Source organism: Paroedura picta, chromosome 3, assembly GCF_049243985.1.
Source record: "Paroedura picta isolate Pp20150507F chromosome 3, Ppicta_v3.0, whole genome shotgun sequence".
Classification (NCBI taxonomy): Eukaryota; Metazoa; Chordata; class Lepidosauria; order Squamata; family Gekkonidae; genus Paroedura; species Paroedura picta.
Window position 1 is genome coordinate 65,119,308 of NC_135371.1, and position 23,825 is coordinate 65,143,132.

Genomic DNA, 23,825 nt, shown 5'->3' on the forward strand with positions numbered 1-23,825 from the left:
TGGACTGCAAGGTGAACAAACCGGTCAGTCCTAGAGGAGATCAGCCCTGACTGCTCCTTAGAAGGCCAGATCCTGAAGATGAAACTCAAATACTTTGGCCACCTCATGAGAAGAAGGGACTCCCTGGAGAAGAGCCTAATGCTGGGAGCGATCGAGGGCAAAAGAAGAAGGGGACGACAGAGAATGAGGTGGCTGGATGGAGTCACTGAAGCAGTAGGTGCAAACTTAAATGGACTCCGGGGAATTGTAGAGGACAGGAAGGCCTGGAGGATCATTGTCTATGGGGTCGCATTGGGTCGGACACGACTTTGCACCTAACAACAACAACAACAACATGCTTTTCTTGACATTTGTTGAGGTTTTGTTGTATTGTAGTAATTGGGGTTTTAATGAAGTTTTAAAGGGGTTTACTGTATGGATTGTTTTGTGTGATCCGCTGTGAGCTGGTTTTCGAGAGCGGTGGGCTATAAATCCAATCTAATAAATAAATAAATAAAATCTTAACCATTAGTGGCTCCTAATATTTCTAAAAAGCCGTTGTAGGTGGAACACTGTCTGGGACACATCCGGTGTCCATCCCTCAGTTCCGCCTGCCTGGGCCACTTGGATACAGCCAGTCCCTGGAGCACCTGTCTCCAGAAGCCAGCTGCAGGGTGCTAGCTCACGCCGCCTCACGCCCAGATGCTGTCTGACTGCCGAGGAAGGCGCTCCCGCAGTGCCCTGCCTCAGCTGCCAATTGATCCAGCGCACACGGCAGGCTGAACGGCTGCGGGACTGTTGGCCTGGCCCCATCCGGCTGCAGGGCCGTTGCTCCGCCACACACCAGTACTGGCCGCTCAGGTGTGGCGCAGCATGACTACTGGCTCCGGGGCCATTGGCCCTGCAGCCAGCAGGAGCACCAGGTAGTGGTGGCAGCACCGTCATGGGGGGCCTCCCGCTAGCACCCATTCCTGGATGGCTTTCAGTCTAGTAAATAGATAAAAATAATTCTGCAATCTTCCATTTCAATTCATTTCTGAAATCCCACATTAAGTACCCTGAGAAGTTGAAGTGTTTGTTTGTTTATATTTTTACTCTGCCCATCCCACCTCCAAGTTTCTCAGTTCTCAATTCTTGATATGATATTTGTCTCTGTTTATCCTTTGGCATAGGGTTTGACATGTTTGTCCTACGTAGAAAACCGAGGACATTGTTGGCTTTTAATGGCATATACAATGCTAGGCAGTGAGCAAGTGAAGCCTGAGATAGTGTAGATCAGTGGTTCTCCCTTTGGGGGTCCAATGACCCTTTAACAGGGGTCACGGCAGGGCAAACAGCTTGGCCGGGGGGAGGAGGGGTGCCATCGACACAACAGCCCTGTGGGGTAGATCGAGATAGAACATTCATCTGTCTGGACCAGCAGAAAAGAGCGAGATCGGCATGGTGGGACAAGAGGCAGAACTGAACTGAGAAATCCTGGGGGGGGAAACAGTTTATATACAATCATGAACAATAGATCTTCACACCAGTGGTCAGTTTCCCTTTAATTTCTGTGAAAGAACAATTTGATGGTTGGGTGTCAGCACAACATGAGCAACTGTATTGAAGGGTCGCGGCATTAGGAAGGTTGAGAACCACTGGTGTAGATGATGATGTTAGGTCCAGCGAGTGTGTTGTGTGGATGTCTGTGGCAGCAAAGTGGCTTCTGGGTTTATTACAAGCTTTGGTGCCAGTGTCAGGGAGAATGGATTTCCTTTTATCCTGGTTGCAGTGATCTGGGGGGATGAAGCCCTGTTTTGTTCCACCTCCTTCTGAGTTGTCATTCCATAGGATCACTGCCTGTTTCTCTGTGGAGAGGCTGGCTGCTAATGAAATCTGTAGGTCTCTCAAATGACCTGTGTGGATCTTTTGTTGTTGTTGTTGGCTTTTTAAATGGCATTTGCTTCAGACCTTTTGCTGATCAGGAGGTAGTTTATTCATTTGGGCATTGATGACATGAGAGTGGGTTGACTTTTCCCTCAACTTCAGTGCCTATTTTCCCAGAGCTTTGTGATGAAGGAAGTGTTGACTGCACCAGAAGATAAATAATGATTTTTGTATGATGAGTAACTGATTCCAGATCTGCTCTGCAGCTGTTCCTGGAGTTTCTTTGCAAATATAACATTTGCTCACATAGTGGCCAGTGAATAATTTGGAAGGATTTCATCCTAAAGTGTAGCAAATTTTTAAAGGTGGACTCAGATCATGCTACAACAAAACAAAATAGCTTGGCTTGCAGCATAAATGGCAATTGCAATGGCCATCATCTGCAGTTCTGCATGCATAATTTTAATGAGAAATGTGGCATGGATTCCTAAGAATCTTTGCTCTGTTTTGCAGCCTCCATGGCTTTGTGGAAGATTTAAAATTGGGCAGGTAGCTTGAGTCAAAGGCTCTTGAATTGAGATAAGTAGAGCTTTTCCTATGTACATGCCTGTCGATAGCAGCTCAGACTCTGGAGTAAGAATGAACAATGCAAATTTGCATATTTTTATTAATTTTCTTAATCTGCTTTTAGTATAGCAGTCAAGTGCAGAATGTGGAATTTTTTTGGTCAAGGTATAAAAAGCCCCTTATTGTCTCTAATTAGTATATAAACGTTAATGTGATTAAAGGTTTGCAGTGGTTTTTTTCCTGCAGTGCTTTGATGGCCTTTCAGAATGCATTCATTGCTATGCCTAGGCCTGCATAATTAACATTTTTGAACTGCATTTTATAGAACAGTCCAAAGCAGAGTTCCATCCTTCTAAGTCCACTGCAGTCTGCTTAGAATTGCACTTGTATTGATTTTCAGCACCAGTCTAAATACGTTTACTCAGAAGTAATCCCACTGAGTTCCTATTAAAAATAGCTATAGCCAGTCTGTCTTGAATTGTTACAACTGCTTAAACAAGTTCTTGCAGAGAATTCCAGTGTTGTCCCCGTCAAACAATTATGGTCTACTGCTTTTCTTGCTGTCCCCTACCCCTTTTTTTCTTCCAAATGTGATTTGTGGGAAATTCTTCCTCTTCCTCTCTCTCGTGCTCTTTCTCTTCCTTCTTTCTTGCCTTCCTTCCTTCCCTCCCTCCCTCCCTCTGCTAGGCCAAGCACATCTTGATTTTACAACTTATTCAAAATGTCTTGGAGCACTGATTGGAATAGGACTTTGAATCAAATCTATAGAATTTATATGCTCTCGTTTCATACATTTACTGTTCAGGTAATTGTGTGACAGGAAGGCCAAGTTGTCTCAAGACAATGGAAGAAGGACTTAAGCTAAATTCAAGATCCAAATTGGGGTGGATGAGAGTCTGTTTATGGAAATGTAAAGAGATGGGAATGTTGATCAGGAATATCCAATCTTTCTTATAGCTAATTTTTATGGAATGGAGAAGCAGCCATTGAAACTGCCTAGTTTGGAATCCTCTCCTGCTTCTTTCCACTGGTGAGAAAGTTGCTTCTCTGCTTTCAAATCCAGCAGGTCCTGGAGGGTTGTTTCTTGTCTTTCTTTGTTCTTCTCCTTCATTCTTTAATGTTTCATACACTAAACCAAGTTAAACACATTCCCTAATCCATCAAGATCATTTTGTTTGTGCAAGTTTTTTTAAGCTCTGCAGGTGTGCTCCGGTGAAATAGCCATGCTGACAGATCAGTGTAAAAAAGAGAAAGAGAGCAAATGGTTCCTAATGAGATCAGGAAATGATTGATTAAAGGATTAATTGCAATGTTACTAGTTGTTGGGAGAAAATAGTTTGATCCCCTTGCATTAATTGATATTTAACTGCTGAATAAATATACTTCCAGCATCATCCTATAATAATATTTTCCAGTACAGAACCAAAGTTATAACTTCACATTCAGCTGATTAAGCTTTTGCTTAATTACTGGGTTGCCATCAGTATGTCGATGACACCCAGCTCTCTCATGGATGGCCACCTGGACGACCCTCTTCCCTCCGATCCATTCGCCAGATGTTTGGAAGCCGTTGCTGAATGGCTCGAGCAGAGCCGCCAGAAACTCAATCCCTCCAAGATGGAGGTCCTGTGGCTGGGGGAGAAGGGGGCAGACCAGGATGCGCGCTTACCCACCCTGGCAGGGACCCAACTTAAGACTGTGCCCCAGGCCAGTGATCTGGGAGTGATCATTGATGCCTCATTAACTCTGGAGGCACAGGTCAGACGAGTAGCTAGCCAGTCGTTTTCCCATCTTCGCCAGGCTCAGCTACTAGTGTCCTATCTGTTCTCTGAACACCTGGCCACAGTGATCCATGTGACAGTCACCTCCAGAATAGATTTCTGTAATTTGCTCTACGCTGGCCTGCCCTTGGGCTTGATCCAGAAATTACGACCGGTCCAAAATGCAGCTGCTAGGTTCCTCACAGGAACATCGTGGAGGGCCCATATCGAGCCAATGCTGAGGAAGCTGTACTGGCTGCCAGTAGCCGTCCGGATCTGGATCCGGTTCAAGGTTTTGGTTTTGACTTTTAAGGCCGTCCGCGGTCTGGGACCCGCATATCTGAGGGACTGCCTGTTGCCTTATGCCCCCCACAGGGCTTTGCACTCTGCGGGTTCTAATCTATTGGTCATTTCCGGCCACAGGGAAGCATGCCTAGCCTCGACCAGGGCCAGGGCCTTTTCAGTCCTGGCCCCCACCTGGTGGAATGAGCTCCCGGAGGAGCTGTGGGCCTTGCGGGAGCTTTCAGTGTTCTGCAGGGCCTGTAAAATGGAGCTCTCCGCCAGGTCTATGGTTGAGGCTGGGCGGCAAGGATGATCATGGCCTCCCTATAGGAGTGGCAGCTTGCGAGTTTCATCTGTCCCCTCCTCACCCTTCTCTCCCTCCCCCCCAGAGGTATTGCTAGAGATGTTAGGGATGGGACAATGTTTCCACCGTATCTTTATTTTATACTGTTGACATTGTTGTATTTTATGTTTTTTATGTCAGGGGTTTAATGGGATTTTTTAGATTATATCTAACATTTGTAACTTGCCATGAGCCTTTGGGGAGTGGTGGGAAATAAATAATAAAATAAATAAAATAAAATAAATAATTAAGCTGTTGCTTCCTGACTGCTGTATAATTTGGGTTGTCCCCCCTCATGAAATTCACTTGTGTGTTTTAAATTGTGCATTGTTTTTGAGATTTCTGGTTCAGACTTTCACAGAGAACACTTCTTATGTAGGTGAGAGTATGTTGAGGTCACTAGTGTGTATGAGGCAGGGTGTTGCTGAGTCATAGACTGATTATCCTGAACTTCATAGCCATTTCAAAAAGGTTTGGAAGGTAGTTGATTTATTAGATAAAAGAGGGTTGGGTCAATGTTACATCCCGGTTTTACTTCTTTTTCTTGTTTGAATGTTTCACATTGTTCTTTATGTGTTACACACATTGGATGAATTGGCACATAGAACATATGAGGTTTTAGGGTTTCTGTCCAGCTCTTGTTGTGTTACAAATTATGATTTAGTTCACAGTGCCAGATGGAATAGAAAACATATTTTGAAGACAAATATTTTCATTTTGCTAATGAGCATCTGTAGTGTAAAAAGTATCTAGAGATTCATTTTTCACACACACACACACACACACACACACAGAGAGAGAGAGAGAGAGAGAGAGAGAGAGAGAGAGAGAGAGAGAGAGAGAGAGAGAGAGAGAGAGAGAGAGAGAGAGAGAGAGAGAGAGAGAGAGAGAGAGAGAGAGAGAGAGAGAGAGAGAGAGAGAGAGAGAGAGAGAGAGAGAGAGAGAGAGCTCAGTTCCTTATAATATGTGCTCCCTTCTGTGGAGGTTGGTGCAGTGGCTTCTTGATGATGTTTCTATTATGCCGGCCTCTGTAAGTTCTCTAAACATCATTCCATCTGATTTTTGGCATATTTGAGCATAAAACTTTTCCTCTGCGTGGAGGAATTCAAGTCAAAAACATCACGTTAGAAATGAAATCCAGATTAATTTTCCCATGGGAGAAATGCAATCAAAAGTTATAGAAATCTTGTTTCCCTTTGGAATAATTCCTGAAAGTATGTGTATATGTTTCAGTTCTGAACAACTGCTTTCTATGTATATTCCTGCATGGGAATAAATCCAATAGACTTGCATGAAGGAAAATCTTGTAACAAACAGCCACGTGTTTGACCTAGGAATGTGTCTAAAAGAATGTTAAAAAAACATTTATTATGCTGAAAATGGGGATCTAGCCTGTGATATGGCTGTGTCTCCTGCTCCCTTGGCTAATGACTTTGGGCAATTGATCACATGAAGCAATTTTTGTCGGTTTCCTTTCTCGTTCCATTTAATAATATTCTCTTTGTCTCCATAGAAGCTGAAGTCAGAAGTGGCAGCAGCTGCCATAAGGCTCATGAATCCCTATGTCAGTGTAACAGCTGAGCAAAATCAGGTTGGGCCTGATACAGAGAGCTACTATGGAGATGAATTCTTCTTTGGCTTGGATGGTGTGGCCACTGCCCTAGACAGTCTGCAAGCCAGTGAGTGTGCCAGAGGGTGTGCCAACACTTATCCCAGTGTACTGTGGGTATGATCATGCCATGTTCAGAATGAAGTGTGTAAAAAAGAAGACATTGCAGACATTTACTTAATATGAATAATCCTTTGCTCAGCTTTTCTGAAATGTTTTCAAAGCAATTCACAGACTTTTTTACAGTTTCAACAGGACTTTGACATTTCTGTAGCATGTGCTAGGATGGTGAAGAGGAAGGAAAGATTACATTGCAGAAAAGGACAAAAGGGAAGGGGTCATGGCAAAGATAAAGAACTGTGTAGGTGGAGACACTCCTATCTTCACAACTGAAAACTCTGTCCACTCTACCCTTGCTCTTGTTTCTGTATCACTCATAGCAGCTGCTTCATACATCTATGGCAGCCTTTCTCAACTTTTACTGTTGAGAAACCCCTGAAACATTCTTCAGGCTTTCCCATCCCAAATGACCAGACCCAGGCCTTAAGGAAGTCCATTATATCTTATGCCTTCCAGCCATACCCTACGGATCAGGGCATGATCTTTTCAAAGCAGCAGAAGAAAAGTATTTTCACTAGCTGGATGCAGTTGTAGATCTTGAGAGTCTGGCCACCTGGTGCTTCTCAGATGGAAAGTTAACCTGTTTCTGCAAGTCAGGAACATTTCACAAAGTGCTATACAGTGAGCTGTCAGTGGAAAGCTTATGGTTAAATGGCTGGGAATCTGCATCCCAGGCCAGGGTCCTAGGTTCAGTCATGAAATATCCATTTAAAAAGGCCAGGGAGCAGGTGATCTGGAAGACCTCTTCTTGAAACCCTGGAGAGTCACTGTCAGTCAGAGTAAACAGCGCTGAGTTTGATAGAAGTTGTCTGACTCAGTATAAGGCATCTTCATTTCTTTATGTGGAATCCTATACATATTTGCATGGAACAGTCTGTTCCATTAAGGATTTAGGTCCTACTCCCCAGTAAGTATTCTCAGGATTGCCACTGATTGATATTTACATCAGGATTCAGAAAGAGTCAGCAGGATTATCTCAAAGGACAAGGAGGCTTGAATAAGCAGGGTTGCTCCCACGTCCTTCCTAGACTTCTAAAGGCATCCCAATCCAAAATCTGGACTACAAATGCAGATCCAGATAATACACATAGCACTAATATATGGGATGTCATATTTGTCATATGACTGTGAGTTGGGAGCCAGGAAGTCCCCATCTTAGCTCAGCTGTGAATTCTACTAGGTGTCCTTGAGAAGATGTTTCCTCTCAGTCTCAGGCCTCTCACATGTACTGTGAGGATAATAACCACACCACAGGACTACTGAAAAGGCATTGTTGGTGCTTTCAACAGCTAGGAAGCATCATTGATAGTAACAGCCATTACAGAATGTCATATCAGTGCACAAGTCACCCAGTATGCCTTGGCAAGATCTCTGCAGCATCTCCAGCCTGGCATCTGAACTAAAAGCCAGAGTTTGGCATCTGCAAATGGGAAGGAGGCTCAGAAGGCTTTGATCTGTGTGGACAGGACAGTGCTGTTTGCTGTCTGCTGTCTGTGGACTCTTTTCCTTCCATCCTTTCTGATAGGGTAATGGACCCATCTGCCTCTGTGCTGAACCTTCAATTCCACAGTCTTTGAGAGAGGATAGTGGCTGTAGAAAATCCATAATTATGGCTTGGTTTGGATAATACCATCAACTGTTCAATTTCTCCTTCTGTCATAATGTTTACTGTTGCTAGGCCCAGGTGCGGCCACAAAAGCAGGAATCTGCAAAAGGAGCTGTATTCTTGGTAGCTCTTCATTTTCCTTTCCCTGCAGGAGCATATGTGGGTAAACAGTGTTCAAAGTACCTCAAGCCTCTGCTTGATTCTGGAACAGAAGGCACCAAGGGGCATGTTCAGGTCCTTGTGCCCTTGGTGACGGAAACTTATGGCCATGCTGAGGATCAGGATGAGGAAGACTACCCTCTTTGCACCCTGCGCCACTTTCCCACTACCATCCAGCACACCCTACAGGTAAGGGGGGGGGCTCTTCTTATCCACAGTTCGCCACACTTTCACCAGTAGATCAGTTCTGCAGCGCCTGTCTCCAGGCCCTCTCCTGCCTTTCACTCCAATGGGTCCATCCCTATAAAAGGGAAAGTTTGCTCCTCAGCTGCTGAACGGCTCTCCTCTTTATGCCTTCCCTGGCTTCACTTACTCTTTGCAGGTAGCTGTGCTAGCACTGGAATTGCCAGCACTGCTGACAGCAGGAAATGGTGTCCAGCTGTTTCACCCAATAGCCAAGCCAGTTCCTTCACATGCAGAACTCCAGCTGCTGCTTCTCGTTCTGTGGCAGGAATAGAAAGGCGAACACATCCCCTCTACTCTCCTCCAAGGGGAGGACAGATGGGCCACGGTCATTCTGAGCCCACTGGATGGTGTCAGAAGGACATCTGCATTATGGAATCCCCTTTGTCCTGGGTCCTCTGTGTTCACCAGGTAGAATCAGGTGGAGGCGAAAGGTGCTGGGAATAGATCTTCTAGTGAAGTTCAAGACCCATTGACAATGTTCTTATCTTCTTTCTTGCAGTGGGCCCGAGATCAGTTTGAGGGTCTTTTCAGGATGACAGCAGAGACCGTCAACAAATTTCTGCTGTGAGTGTCAGGCAGGGTGTGGGTAATGGGTGGGGTAAGAGAACTGTGAAAAGCAGTGGTGAGAAGAAAGAGGATTTGATTAAGAGGAATTGTGCTGATGTCTGGATGGAAGAATAAACTGGGGCTTGTTGTACAATTTATCTGGGATACGATGAAGTGTGATTTCTTGGAGGCAGGCTCCACTCCCAGCGCCTTTAAGTGTTCAGACAGGAGTTCATTGGCCTTAAGAACAAGTACTGAGGACTGCCTGGGAACAGCCATGACCAGAGGGGTGTTTGCCTTTTCCCCATATCTTCTGGTTGGCGTTCTTCTATGTAGAGGATCTAGTGTTGCATTAGATCTCTGGATTTGAGTTCATTGTGAGGATAAACTGAGATAACCTCCATGGTTACTGACCTAACCCTTAAGGAAGGGCAACATAGTACTGTCAGCATAGCCTACCTCACAGGACTTATATGGATAAAATGGCAGGAAAGAACCATCTGTTTGGTTCTGTTTGAATCCCCATTGGGAAGAAATGCTAAATAATGTAAATAATTAAATAATGTATTTATGCTGTGAGTTAAAGACACTGACACAGCAGAAAAAGTCCTGTTTAATTCTTTCCCTTATTGGCCTGATGAAAATAATTCTCCCACCTAGCTGCTTGAATCCACATTGGCGACAGTTTATAGGTACTGGGATGACAGGGAATGATTTTAAGTGTGTGGGGAAAGTGCAAGAGGAAAAAAGTAGCTCTCCCTCCACACCAGTCTCCCCTTTTCAATTGCAATTCTGAAGATATTGTTCTGTTATCAAAAAAGTCATAGGGAAAAATAATCACAGAGCTAAAGGTAATATGTAGTTCTGTCTTTAGATTCTAATGATTTGGGCTCAAACTCTAGCATGCCTGCAGAGCGTTATGTGGCATATGCTATGAATTATCTGAGACTGAATTGGATGAAATCTGTTTGTGTTTCTGTCTCATGGCTTTTATTAATAAACTAGAAAATAAGCCCACTGTACTCTAAATACAGCGGGTGCTAGTGGCTCGTTCGCCCCCTCCCCAGGGGCGCGGCTTACCTGGAGGCGAGGGGGGCCAGAGTCCAAGCAGGTCACTGATCGGGTGCGGCGGCCAAGAGCGAGGGGGGCGAGCGGCTTCTGCCGGGCCCAGGCGCTCCCTTGCGGCTGCGGGAGAGCGGCTGGGCCCGGTGGAAGCCGGAAAGGAAAGGGGGCGGGCAGCGGAGGCTTCTGCTGGGGCCAGGCATTTCCTTGTGGCTGCGAGGGAGCAGCTGGGGCTGGCAGAAGGCTCATGAGGAAGGGACCCGGGGCGGGAAAGGAGCAGGGACGCGGCGTCTTCGAGGCCGCGTCCCTGCTCCTTTCCTTAGTGGGAGGAGGAGGCAGCGCGGCCCCCCAGAGGACTCACCGCATCGGCTGGCAGTCCAGTCTATGCGGTGATTCCCTGGCCGGGCGAAGCAGCCAATAGGGAGCCGCGCTTTGCGCAGCTCCCCATTGGCTGCTTGGGCCGGGAGGGACGCTCGGAGGGGCCAATCAGGAGCCGCTTTGCGGCTCCTGATTGGCCCCTCCGAGTTTTTATCACGGACAGGGCCCACCCTAACTCCTCCCACACAGCCCTTACTCTATTATTCAGTCCGCAGCGCGCTGCGGGGGCTGTTTAAAGATGTTAAACCTGTTTGTATGGGCTTACTTTGGGATCCTGGAAAGATAATGCCGATGTTACTCTGTTTAGGACTAAGAATATATTGCTTAAAATGTAGGTGTCTTCCCACTACAATTAGGATTGTTTGTTGTTTTTTTTATTATTAATTTTTAGAAGTTGTTAGTTTAGTTTTATTTCTGTGCTGGACAGCAGATTCCTTTCTGTGGTCCTGCCACAAAAAGCACACTCTTCACCATTGCCTTGGTGCTCCATGACTCATAATTTTGGCTGCCACAGATTAACATGGTTACTCCTGGATTCTGTCTACAGGGATCCTAACTTCTCTGAGAACACAAAAGTGGAGAATCTAGAGATGTTAGAAATGGTGCAAGCCAGCCTTCAAGAGAAGCCGCGCAGCTGGAGGGACTGTGTGGCCTGGTCCCGAAATCTTTGGGAACGACTTTTCTCTCATTATATTCAGCAGATGCTGTACAACTTCCCGCCTGACCATGTGAGGCATAGCTTCAGCTTTTGTGTGGACCTTCCCCTGCTTTCCCACGTCAACTGCTTTCCCCAGCATGCTCTGCCTTTCTCTGTTGCAATTGCTTAGCACTGTCTCTGAGAACTGGGGTCCAGATGCCCAGAATCAAATACAACCACTGTTGCTGGCAGCCACTTGATGTCATGTTTTAAAACCTGACAGTGAGCTTCCCACTGCCCATCTTTCATCTAAGCAGCCATTTTGTTGGTGTGCTCTTCCACCGGCACATAATTCACTGCAGCCTTACTGGTCCTATCCCTTCAGAGGCAACCATTGACCTCTAACGCCTCGCTTTTTCTGAAATCACTCAACCAGAATCAGAATCAGAATACCTTTATTGGCATAAACCACTTATGTGATCGTTGTAAAACTTCTCATGGGGTGGCTCTAATTGGTTTTCATGCAGTTGTTTGTAGCTTTGCACCATGTAACAAGCTGTTGGAGACTAGAAATGACTGGTTTGGGTTCACTGTTAGAGCTGCACTGCTTTTGTAGCTGTGGCAGTTCCCAGGCTGCATTTGTTCTCCCAGTTACATGCCTCTCAGCAGCAATTGTGGAGTCACAAACACGAATGCTTGTTGTTGTTGTTGTTAGGTGCGAAGTCGTGTCCGACCCATCATGACCCCATGGACAATGATCCTCCAAGCCTTCCTGTCTTCTACCATTCCTCAGAGTCCATTTAAGTTTGCACCAACTGCTTCAGTGACTCCATCCAGCCACTTCATTCTCTGTCGTCCCCATCTTCTTTTGCCCTCGATCGGTCCCAGCACTAGGCTCTTCTCCAGGGAGTCCTTCCTTCTCATGAGGTGGTCAAAGTATCTGAGTTTCATCTTCAGGATCTGGCCTTCTGAGGAGTAGTCAGGGCTGATCTCCTCTAGGACTGACCGGTTTGTTCGCCTTGCAGTCCAAGGGACTCGCAAGAGTCTTCTCCAGCACCAGAGTTCAAAAGCCTCAATTCTTTGATGCTCAGTCTTCCTTATGGTCCAACTTTCGCAGCCATACATTGCAACTGGTAATACCATAGCCTTGACTACACGCACTTTTGTTGGCAGGGTGATGTCTCTGCTTTTTAGGATGCTGTCTAGATTTGCCATAGCTTTCCTCCCCAGGAGCAAGCGTCTTTTAATTTCTTCGCTGCAGTCCCCATCTGCAGTGATCTTGGAGCCCAGGAAAATAAAATCTGTCACTATCTCCATTTCTTCCCCTTCTATTTGCCAGGAATTAAGAGGGCCGGATGCCATGATCTTTGTTTTCTTGATGTTGAGTTTCAAGCCAACTTTTGCACTCTCCTCCTTCACCCGCATCAACGGGCTCTTTAATTCCTCTTCACTTTCTGCCATTAGAGTGGTATCATCTGCATATCTGAGGTTGTTGATATTTCTCCCTGCAATCTTGATCCCAATTTGTGACTCCTCTAATCCCGCATTTCTCATGATGTGCTCCGCATACAAGTTAAATAAGCAAGGCGACAGTATACAGCCTTGCTGAACTCCTTTCTCAATTTTGAACCAATCAGTGATTCCATGTTCAGTTCTCACTGTTGCTTCTTGACATGCATATAAATTTCTCAAGAGACAAATAAGATGCTCTGGTATTCCCATCTCTTTAAGAACTTGTCACAATTTGTTGTGCTCCACACAATCAAAGGCTTTAGCATAGTCAATGAAGCAGAAGTAGATGTTCTTCTGGAACTCCCTAGCTTTCTCCATGATCCAGCGTATGTTGGCAATTTGATCTCTAGTTCCTCTGCCTCTTCAAAATCCTGCCTGTACTTCTGGAAGTTCTCGGTCCACATATTGCTGGAGCCTAGCTTGTAGGATTTTGAGCATAACTTTGCTAGTATGAGAAATGAGTGCAATGGTGCGGTAGTTTGAACATTCTTTGGCATTGCCCTTCTTTGGGATTGCAATGTAAACTGGCCTTTTCCAATCCTGTGGCCATTGTTGAGTTTTCCAAATTTGCTGGCATATTGAGTGTAGCACTTTTACTGCATCATCTTTTAAGATTTTGAATAGTTCAACTGGAATGCTGTCACCACCACCACTAGCTTTATTGTTGCTCAGACTAAGGCCCATTTGACTTCATATTCCAGGATGTCTGGGTCCAGGTCAATAACTACCCCATTGTGGTCATCAGGGATGTTAAGCTCGCTCTTGTATAGTTCTTCTGTATAATTTTGCCACCTTTTTAAAATCTCTTCTGTTTCTGTGAGGTTCCTACCATTTTGGTCCCTTATCATACCCATCTTTGCATGAAACGTTCTCTTCATATCTCCAATTTTCTTGAAAAGATCTCTGGTCCTCCCCATTCTATTGTTTTCTTATATTTGTTTGCACTGTTATTATTATTATTATTATTATTATTATTAGATTTATAGCCCGCCACTCCCTTGCGGCTCGTGGCGGGTAACAATATCGCAATTCCCCATTAAAACCCTATAAAACAATAATAACATTGCCAATATTGCCGGCATGGCAAGAATGGCAGCTCAACTCCCCCCCTCCCTCCCACTACTAGCGGGTGGAGAGGAGGTCCTGATGATGTTTTGCTTCGGGTCCAGAACCCGAGTCCCCGGGGGAGGCATAGATCTATTATCAGCCCCGGCCTCAACCATAAACCTGGCGGAAGAGCTCCGTCTTGCAGGCCCTGCGGAATGTTGAAAGATCCCGCAGGGCCCGCAGCTCTCCCGGGAGCTCATTCCACCAGGTCGGGGCCAGGACCGAAAAGGCCCTGGCCCTGGTCGAGGCCAGGCGTGCTTCCCTAGGGCCGGGAACGACCAACAGGTTTTCACCCGCAGAGCGCAAGGCCCTGCGAGGGGCATAGGGCGATAGGCGGTCCCTCAGGTATGTGGGTCCCAACTCGCGTAAAGCCTTGAAGGTTAGAACCAGAACCTTGAACCGGATCCGGGCAGCAATTGGCAACCAGTGCAGCTGCCTCAGCACTGGCTGGATGTGGGCCCTCCAAGATGTGCCAGTAAGGACCCTAGCAGCTGCGTTTTGCACTAGCTGAAGTTTCCGGATCAAGGACAAGGGAAGGCCCGCGTAGAGCGAGTTACAGAAATCTATTCTGGAGGTGACCGTTGCATGGATCACTGTGGCTAAGTGTTCGGGGGACAGATAGGGCGCTAATAGTCGGGCCTGGCGAAGGTGGAAAAACGCCTGGCCCGCTACTTTTTTGACCTGCGCCTCCAAAGTCAGGGAGGCATCAATGGCCACACCCAAGTTCCTGGCCTGGGACGTGATGGTGAGTTGCGTCCCTGCCAGGGTGGGTAAGCGCGCTTCCTGGTCCTGCCCCCTACGTCCCAGCCACAGGACCTCCGTCTTGGAGGGGTTGAGTTTCAGGCGACTCTGCTCGAACCATTCTGTCACTGCTTCCAAACATCTGGCGAATGGTTCCGGGGGGGAGTCCGGGCGGCCGTCCATGAGGAGATAGAGCTGGGTGTCATCAGCGTACTGGTGGCAACCCAGTCCAAAACTCCGTACCAGCTGGGCCAGAGGGCGCATAAAGATGTTGAATAATGTGGGGGAGAGGACCGCACCCTGAGGGACCCCACAAGGGAGTCTATAGGAATGCGAGAACTCATCTCCCACTGCAACCCTCTGGGTCCGGTCCTGGAGAAAGGAGCGTATCCAGCGTAACGCTGTGCCCCGTATCCCCGTGCCGGCAAGGCGGTGGACCAACAGCTCGTGGTCCACGATGTCAAAAGCGGCCGACAGGTCCAGAAGAACCAGCACTGCCGACCCGCCCTTATCCAGCTGGCGACGGAGGTCATCCAACAGGGCGACCAGCACCGTCTCCACCCCGTGGCCAGGTCGAAAGCCAGACTGATATGGATCGAATGCCGAAGTTTCTTCCAAGAATGCCAGGAGCTGGTCTGCCGCGGCCCTTTCAACCATCTTGCCCAGGAACGCCAAGTGCGACACTGGGCGATAGCTGGCAGGGTCCCGCGGATCCAGCGTAGATTTTTTCAGGAGAGGGTGAACCACTGCCCCCTTCAGCTGCTCAGGGAACTCCCCGGACTCCAGGGAGAGGTTGATAATGTCCCTGAGCTGGCCTCCTATCTTCTGGCCGCCTCCTTTGAGGAGCCATGATGGACAGGGGTCAAGGGGGCAAGTGGTCGCCCTAACTGAGCCTAGCAACTTGTCCACTTCGGATAAAGAGAGCCGTCTGAAGCCATCAAACGTCACCTCCAAAGGCGGCCAACAGGCCTCCAGTTCATTTACTGTATTAACTGTGGCGGGAAGATCGTGGCGGAGAGACGAGATTTTGTCCGCAAAATAGCTCGCAAATGCCTCACGGCCAAGTTCCAATTTGCTATTATTTTGGCGCCCCTCAAGGGCGGTAAGGGATCTAACTACCCTAAATAATTGGGCCGGGCGAGAGCTTGCGGACGCGATTTCCGTGGCAAAAAATTCACGTTTTGCCACTTTCACCGCCATCTCATACGCCCTCATAAGCGTGCGATAAGATGTTCTCATAGCTTCGTCGCGAGTCTTCCGCCACACTCGCTCCAGTCGTCTCACTTCCCTTTTCTTCTCCCGTAGCTCCCCGGTGTACCAGGGAGCCCGTTTGAGTCGAGGGCAGAGAGGACGTTTAGGGGCGATCTCATCTATAGCAGCTGTCAGGCGGGACTGCCAGTCCGCCACCAAAGCCGCTAGTGAGTCGCCAGGAGGCATCGGGTCCCGCAGAGCATTCCGGAATCCAGTTGGATCCATAAGTCTCTGCGGGCGGGCTAGAATGCGCCCGCCGCCCAACTGGGGGGGGGGTGGTATCCTGAGCCGGGCCCGCAGGGCATAGTGGTCTGACCACGGCACAGCTAAAGCTGTATCCAGATCCACCTCTATCCCAGCGCCGAAAATCAAGTCGAGTGTGTGGCCGGCGTGATGGGTGGGCCCGGCAACAAATTGCGAAAGCCCTAGTGTCGCCATGGATGACACCAGGTCTCCACCATGGACTGAAGGGGGCGCGTCCGCATGGACGTTGAAGTCGCCCAGGATCAGAAGCCTGGGGTACTGCAACGCCCAGGCGGCCGCCGCCTCCAGCAGGCGGGGCAGGACATCTGGCGGCGCGTTGGGCGGACGGTATACCAACCAGATAGCCACACTCTCGACTGAGTCCCATCCAATACCGACACACTCCACTCCACTGATTTCCGGCGCTGGGAGAGCCCTGCAGGTGAGGACCTCCCGGACCACAATTGCCACCCCCCCTCCCCTCTTGTGGGTCCGAGATTGGTGAAGGACCGAGTATCCTGGTGGGGCTAGTTCTTTCAGGGCCGCTGACTCGCCTTCCCTCACCCAGGTCTCGGTCACGCAAGCCTGTTCATTTAGAAGGCATTCTTATCTCTTCTAGCTTTTCTCTGGAATTCTGTATTCAATACAATACAATACCTTTATTGGCATAAAGCAGATAAGCAGGATAAATAAAGTTCTGCATTCAATTGGGTGTATCTTTCTCTTTCTCCCTTGCCTTTCACATCCCTTCTCTCCTTAGCTATTTGTAAAGCTTCTTCAGACAGCCATTTTGATTTCTTGCATTTATTTTTCTTTGGGATGGTTTTAGTTGCTACCTCTTGTACAGTGTTGCGAACCTCTGTACATAGTTCTTCAGGCACTCTGTCTATCAGATCTAATTCCTTAAATCTATTTGTCACCTCTACTGTATATTCGTCGGGGAAATGATTTAGTTCATACCTGCGTGGCCTAGTGCTTTCCCCTACTTTCTTCAGTTTAAGCCTAAATTCTGCAACAAGAAGCTGATGATCTGAACCACAATCAGCTCATGGTCTTGTTTTTATTGACTGTATAGAACTTCTCCATCTTTGGCTGCAGAGCACATAGTCAATCTGATTTCTGTGTTGACCGTCTGGTGATGTCCATGTGTAGAGTCGTCTCTTGGGTTGTTGGAATAGAGTGTTTGCTATGACCATTGTATTCTCTTGACAAAATTCTACCAGCCTGTGGCCTGCTTCATTTTGTACTCCAAGGCCAAACTTCCCTGTTATCCCGGTTATCTTTTGGATTCCTACTTTAGCATTCCAATCCCCCATGATGATAAGCACATCATTTTTTTTGTGTGTTGCTTCTAGAAGGTGTTGTAGGGCTTCATAGAACTGGTCAACTTCATCCTCTTCAGCAGCAGTGGTTGGGGCATAGACCTGGATTACTGTGATGTTGAATGGTTTGCCTTGGATTCGAACTGAGATCATTCTGTCATTTTGGGGATTGTATCCCAAGACTGCTTTTCCTATTCTCTTATTGATTATGAAGGCTACTCCATTTCTTCTGCGAGATTCTTGTCCACAGTAGTATACCTGATGGCCATCTGAATTAATTTCACCCATTCCTGTCCATTTTAGTTCACTGATTCCTAAAATGTCGATGTTCAGTCTTGTCATTTCTTGTTTAACCACGTCCAGCTTGCCTTGATTCATGGATCTGACGTTCCAGGTTCCTATGGAATAAAAATCTTTACAGCATCGGACTGTCTTTTCGCCACCAGTTACTTCCACAACTGAGTGTCCTCTCGGCTTTGGCCCAGCCGCTTCATTCATTCTGGAGCTACTCGTACTAGCCGTCTGCTCATCCCCAGTAGCATATTGGACACCTTCCGACCTGAGGGGCTCATCTTTCGGCATCATATCGTTTTGCCTTTTGAACTTGTCCATTGGGTTTTCATGGCAAAGATACTGGAGTGATTTGCCATTTCCTTCTCCAGTGGATCACCTTTTGTCAGAGCTCTCAGCTATGAACTGTCCGTCTTGGGTGGCCCTACACGGCATAGCTCATAGCTTCACTGAGCTACACAAGCCCCTTCGTCATGGCAAGGCAGTGATCCTTGAAGGGGGAACTGCTTGTTATGTGATAGCAAAAAGACATCCAAAGTGACAACAAGTTTTCAGAGAGTCACCACCTCACAGTGGCTTGGATTCTTGACCTTGCTTCCACTTGCACTCCTCCTATTGCGGAGGCAGCCCTGTGCTCCAGAGCTCATTCTTCTCGCATGGAATTCTGTTGACTACTTGAAAGACATTGGGCTTGCACGAGCAGAGTAATGACTAGCATCAGAGGAACATAGCAGGGGACCACCTCTGCTACAGAGGAAGAGGAGCATAAGTGGAAACAAATAAAGGATCCAAGCCAGCACCTGCTTGCAATTGTGCTTCCAGGGTTAGATGGCTGAGTACAATAGCTTGTGCTACAGCATGGAAGCTGCCACAGCTACAGTGCTACGAGAAAGGCTGGCCTCGTTCTTCCCATTTCAGTTTTTCTGTTTGTGCCAATCTTTGATAGTGCCAAGGGCTCATCTGTGAAGTCCCAAGGCAGCTTGCATAACCAAATTCCTCTTCTGTTGCTCTCATGGATGATGATACCACCACAGGTCCCATTGTACATCATCTGGATGCAGAAGCAATTATTCCCTCCCATTCTGAATTTGTGTACTTCCTGGTCAAGCATACCCAATGCATCAGTCACACTGTTCTGCAGCACTAGTCACTCGTGATAGTCTTGCCAAAGGCCATTATAAGTTAACACAAGTGTCCCAGAGGATCTGGATAATGCTTTTGGAATATGATTAACACAATATGAACGTTTCTCTCTGAACTTTGGAAAATCAGTTGTGTATGCTGCTACGTTCTTTCTTGGCCCTTGACTTCTTTTCTCCTCCCTGATTGCATGCTCACTGACCTATTTCCAGCACTTTACAGTGTAGATACTTTTGGCCTCGTTCCAGCCCTTGGGCAGTGGAGTTTCCTTCCTTGCACTTCTTTCCTCCATCCTGTACTGCTTCCTGACTGACCCATCTGCCTCTATCCCCAGAAGACAATCTCTGGACTTCCTTTCTGGTCAGGGTCCAAGCGATGCCCTGAGAAGCTGGATTTTAACTTCAGTAATGTGAGTAAGGAACTTATCTTGGTAACAGGAAATTCTGGAATGAGATTGAGATTGTACAATTAGGAAGGGGGCACTCAAGGAGAAATCAAGGCAAGGAGACCATTTGCTAGACTTGATATTAAACCCTTGGTGAAAAAGTAAATTTGCAAAACAAAATGCTCAATAAGCTTTCAGAATTGATATCTTTTAATTTTTGTTCCACAAAAAGGGTGCCCCCTTATACCCACTTTCCAAATATTTGTTATAAGAAGTAACTCACATGTTCCAAAAAGAACCCTCATTGGCAGGAGAAAGGTTTGCTCTGATTTTGTTCATTCAATTTGGTATATTAAACATGTAAGTTGTCCCTAAATGGCCAAGTATAAGGTGCATCCTGTAACTCTGTAGAAATTTGAGGTGCAACCAACCTAAAGTTCAGGCATTGCCACGTGTTGTGTGTGAAATCTTGGTTCAGTTCTTGGTTTGCATCTTGGTTGTAGATGCAAAAAAGCAGCAGCAGCTGAGCTAGAGAAGGAAGGGCTATCCCTGCTGAATCCATCCTCCATGCTTTTACAGATCACCCACAGGACCTTCCTTTTGGCAGCCAGCCGCCTCTTTGCTCAAACACACAGGCTGAGTGTGAGTGAGAACAGTGCTGCCACCAGACAAATCCTCCTTGAGTTGCACCTACCGCCTTTCCAGCCACGAAAAGGAGTGCACATTGCTGTCACTGATCAAGAGATGCGGAAGTCATGGGGATGTAGAGGTAGGTAAGGGGTTCAGGAGATCTTCTAAGAAGCTCTAAGAGCTCTCTGCTGATCCATGTAAACATGAGATTCAACCTTACTCTCTTGAATATAAGGCTTAAAACAAGATGGAAAATGTTTTATTTCCCTGAATTGCTCTGAAGATCTTGCATTACTATCAAGGTTCCCTCTAAATTCCCCCCCTACCGAGTGGAGCTATTTACAACCTGAGCAGAATACAACTATAATCTTAAAATGGGCAATGGGCAGTGCAAGACTCTGCATGGCTCCAGATTGCCGCTGAGCAGGGCTTCCCATGTTAATGAGCGGCCACTCACGTGCACAGCTCAGAGGGAACACTGGCCTGTGTCTCCTGTGTCTCTAACTGTTTCTTGCAGAGGAAATGAGGCTAGCCGAGTTGAGGCAGGACTTGGCAAGGCGAAGGCGAGAGCTGGTGGAACAAAATGCGCTCCTCTCCAGTTTTATGGAACCCATTCATTTTCAAAAGGTACTAAACATGTGAATGTTTCTTTCTTACATTGTATTTTCCCTCCATATTCAGGATTCCAAAGGACGACATTATTCACTGGTGGATAGTTGGCAGAAGGCATGACTGCATGGCAGAAATCACAAGGCATTTCCACACATCAAAAAAATAGCATTACGGCAGCTGAATGGCATAGTGCTAAATATTATTGCGTCTCTGGCCATTCCTCACCTTTCTGCCATCTTGCTGTAGTCTGCCGCCTGTTCGCACTTCTTGCCCTTCACAAGCACTGCTGGAAATGGTGGAAGAGAGCAACGTGGTTTATACACAACTCTTCTGCCTGTCAATCAAGCCAGGCAGCCAATCTCCTTTCTCTTTTTTTGAGGGTCCCATGATGCCCGCCAATTTTTTAAAAATTAATACTTCTCAGTTTAAAAGTCTATGCATCTAATCATAGATGTATAGTGCTTTTTATAATGCCACCCCTTATGGAATCATGAGATCATCCATCTTAGCTGAATTTAGCTTCAGCTGACACCCTTGAACCAGTCCGTCACAACTTCCAAACATCTGGGCAGAGAATCTGGGGTTGTAGATGGATGGCTCTCCATCAACAGATATAGTTGGGTGTCATCAATATATTGATCAATATATTGATGACACCCCAGCTCAAAACACGAGTGAGATGGTACATGTAGATGCTAAACAACATTGGGGAGAAATTAGCTCATTTTAGGGCATGGCTCTGGGACATTCTCTCCCTTAGTGTCACCCTCTGTCACCAAACTTGAAGGAAAGATTGCAACCATTTAAGGCCTGCACCTTGAACCCCCATGTCAGCTAGGCACTGGCTAATAGCCTATGATCGACATATTGAACACCACTGCTAGATCTAGTAATAACAGTAGCACTGACCTGCCTAGATCCAGCTGTCTCCAGAAATCATCTGTGAGGGTGACCAGAGCCATCTCCACCCCATAGCCAGGTCAGAAGCTAGACTGGAATGGATCAAGAACTGATGTTTCTTCCAGGAAACTGTGTAGCTGTTCTGTGACCACACACTCAACCACCTTACACAGAAATGACAAATGTGAGACTAGGCAACTTGCATTTTCTTCAAAAGTGGCATAACCATGCCTCCTTCAGTCTCTTTGGGAATGTCCCTGAGGTTAGGGACAAGTTCATAATCTCCTGGAGAGGGATACAGATCTCCTCACCCCCAGTTTTCATTAGCCATGAGAGTCATGGGTATTGGGGGTATGTGGTAGGTTGAATGGCTGCCAGAGTCCTGTCTACATCAGCTGACCAAAACAGGACCTTGAAATTACCAAGAGGCCTCCAGTTTCATAACTGTATCAAAGTCAATTAGTTATGGCAGAGAAACAAGATTTTCTCTGCAAAGAAGCTCACAAAAGCCTCAATTTCCTGTAGCTAAGGAAGTTCTGGGCATGAGCTAGTGGAGGCAATGGAGGCTGCAAAATATTCCCTTTTTGGCCTTTACTGCCATATAAAATGTGCTCAAAGTTTCATCATGAGATTTCTGCCAAACTTGGCCATCTCAGCCTGTTTCTATTTGCACAGCTCCACAGTATACCATTGAGCTGGCTTTGAATGGGAGCAGAGAGGGCACTGAGGAGGCAATCTTGTTGATGGTTTTGGATAGATGGTTGTGCCAGTCCTCCACCAGCTCATCTACTGAGTTGCTGGGAGGGGTGGGACTGGATCTTGCGGAGCAGTCAGGAATCCTATTGGAGCCATAAGTCTCCTTGGGCAAGCATAAATCTGCTGTCAGCCTATACAGGAAGGGAGTGGGACATTGACTCTGGCCTTCAGTAGTGCACTCTTACAGATTGTACTGGACCAATATGTATCCCTGACCCAATCAAATCCAAGATGTGTCCTGCTCAGTGTGTGGGACCAGTAACCAGTTATGAAACACTAACTCTGGAAGAAGAAGAAGATGATGATGATGATGATGAAACATGAGCACCTATGTCATCTTGAGAGCCAGTAACAATATGCAAGGGGTAGTTTCTTTTTGCAAAACCTCATGGCGGGGGGGGGGTTGAACTGTTTCTTCCCCCCACACCCACTCTGATCCAGACCAGGTCCTCTCATGGCTTTTGTTAGCATTTTAGACATTCTTGGAGGATCCAGTCACAGATTTAGAAGCCTCATCAATTTTGTCCTGCAGAATACATTCATCCTTATGTTTAAGACAGGGAATAATCAGCTGCTGGAGTGAGTTGTGCTTTTTATTTCGATTTAGAGGTTGATTGTTCTGTGCATTGTAGCAGAGTATTGTTTTATTTAGCTGTGATGACACCGGTAGCTGTATGATATTTTTCATATGTTATGTTGAATTGGGAACTGGGCCATTTCTGCTCAACAGCTGCTGTTACTGAAGTTTTTTGTGTAAACAAACAGTTGTCTGCTGGACTGCAGATGTGATTTGGGAATCTTGTGGGGATTATATCCCAATATGTCTTCAGCTGCCAGAATTGGGGCCCATATTTTAGTTAAGGTGGAATATTTTCCATATATTGGAGCTTCAGTTGAAAGATGCTGTCAAACAATCCTATTAGAATTTTTATTTGTAGATAATGTTATATAGCCACTGTGTGGCTTGTGTGTTGTGTTTTTGTCTAGGGCCGATGTTTAGAATCTGCATATCATTACAAGACTCTAGAAGTTATAAATTTGTTCCTGTCTTTCACACTGGGCATGATCCCAACCAGTATTAAATACCGTGACTTCCATTATTTAAGTGAAAGCCATGCTTAATAGTGCCATCTTAAGCAGAGCAATATTCAAGTTCAGCAGCACCATAAAGGCCAACAAGATTTCCAGGGTCAAAGTTTTCAAGAGTCAAAGCTCCCTTTGTCAGAGACAAGTACGAATGGAGGTCCTTGAGCCCTTATATCCTAGTTATAAGGTGGGAAGGGTATATCAGGAGAAAGAGTCAGCATGCAAAGGTAATTGTACCTTTGCAAAACATAAGTAGCTTGATTAGAGCAGGAAAGAAATATTTTTTGTGGGGGGGAGGGAGTCAGAAATGCAGGAAATTAGTATCTAGCCAACTGAAACTGTCCTAAGCAGAGTAAGACTCTTCTAAGTCCATTGATGCCAACTTTGTTATTCTTCTAAAATCACTGCAACTGATTCTGCACCAGGGGCACTGCTCCGGCTGCCACTGGTACATTGCAGTGGAGCAGCATGCCCTGCTGCTTCCTGTGTCCTCACAGGGGACCGCTTTCAGCAGCGGCCCCTGTCTGCTGTAGATAGGACACTGTAAATAGGAAGAAGCCAGGCCTAGAAGGCCTGGCTCTTCCCCATCCACACGAGCCTGCACCTGGATATGACCTGTTGGTCCCCACAGCAGTCCTTCCTGTGGGGCAGTGGGGAGCCTAAAGCATGCCAGGCTCAGGACAGGGCCA

The 23,825-nt window shown here is 46.7% G+C and overlaps 1 protein-coding gene across 9 annotated transcripts in view; it reads left to right on the forward strand.

Moving 5' to 3' along the window:
• Window positions 1-23,825, forward strand: part of UBA7 (ubiquitin like modifier activating enzyme 7) — an 81,862-nt gene that overhangs the window by 33,414 nt on the left and 24,623 nt on the right. For 7 of the 9 annotated variants that reach the window (XM_077326089.1, XM_077326096.1, XM_077326095.1 and 4 more), the window contains 7 exons: window positions 6,311-6,476; window positions 8,284-8,480; window positions 9,037-9,101; window positions 11,071-11,251; window positions 19,102-19,176; window positions 19,732-19,921; window positions 20,300-20,409. In XM_077326089.1, the coding sequence (XP_077182204.1) occupies window positions 6,311-6,476; window positions 8,284-8,480; window positions 9,037-9,101; window positions 11,071-11,251; window positions 19,102-19,176; window positions 19,732-19,921; window positions 20,300-20,409 (984 nt within the window). The remainder of the gene's footprint in view (window positions 1-6,310; window positions 6,477-8,283; window positions 8,481-9,036; window positions 9,102-11,070; window positions 11,252-19,101; window positions 19,177-19,731; window positions 19,922-20,299; window positions 20,410-23,825) is intronic. The other 2 variants (XM_077326090.1, XM_077326092.1) reach the window with 2 other exon arrangements.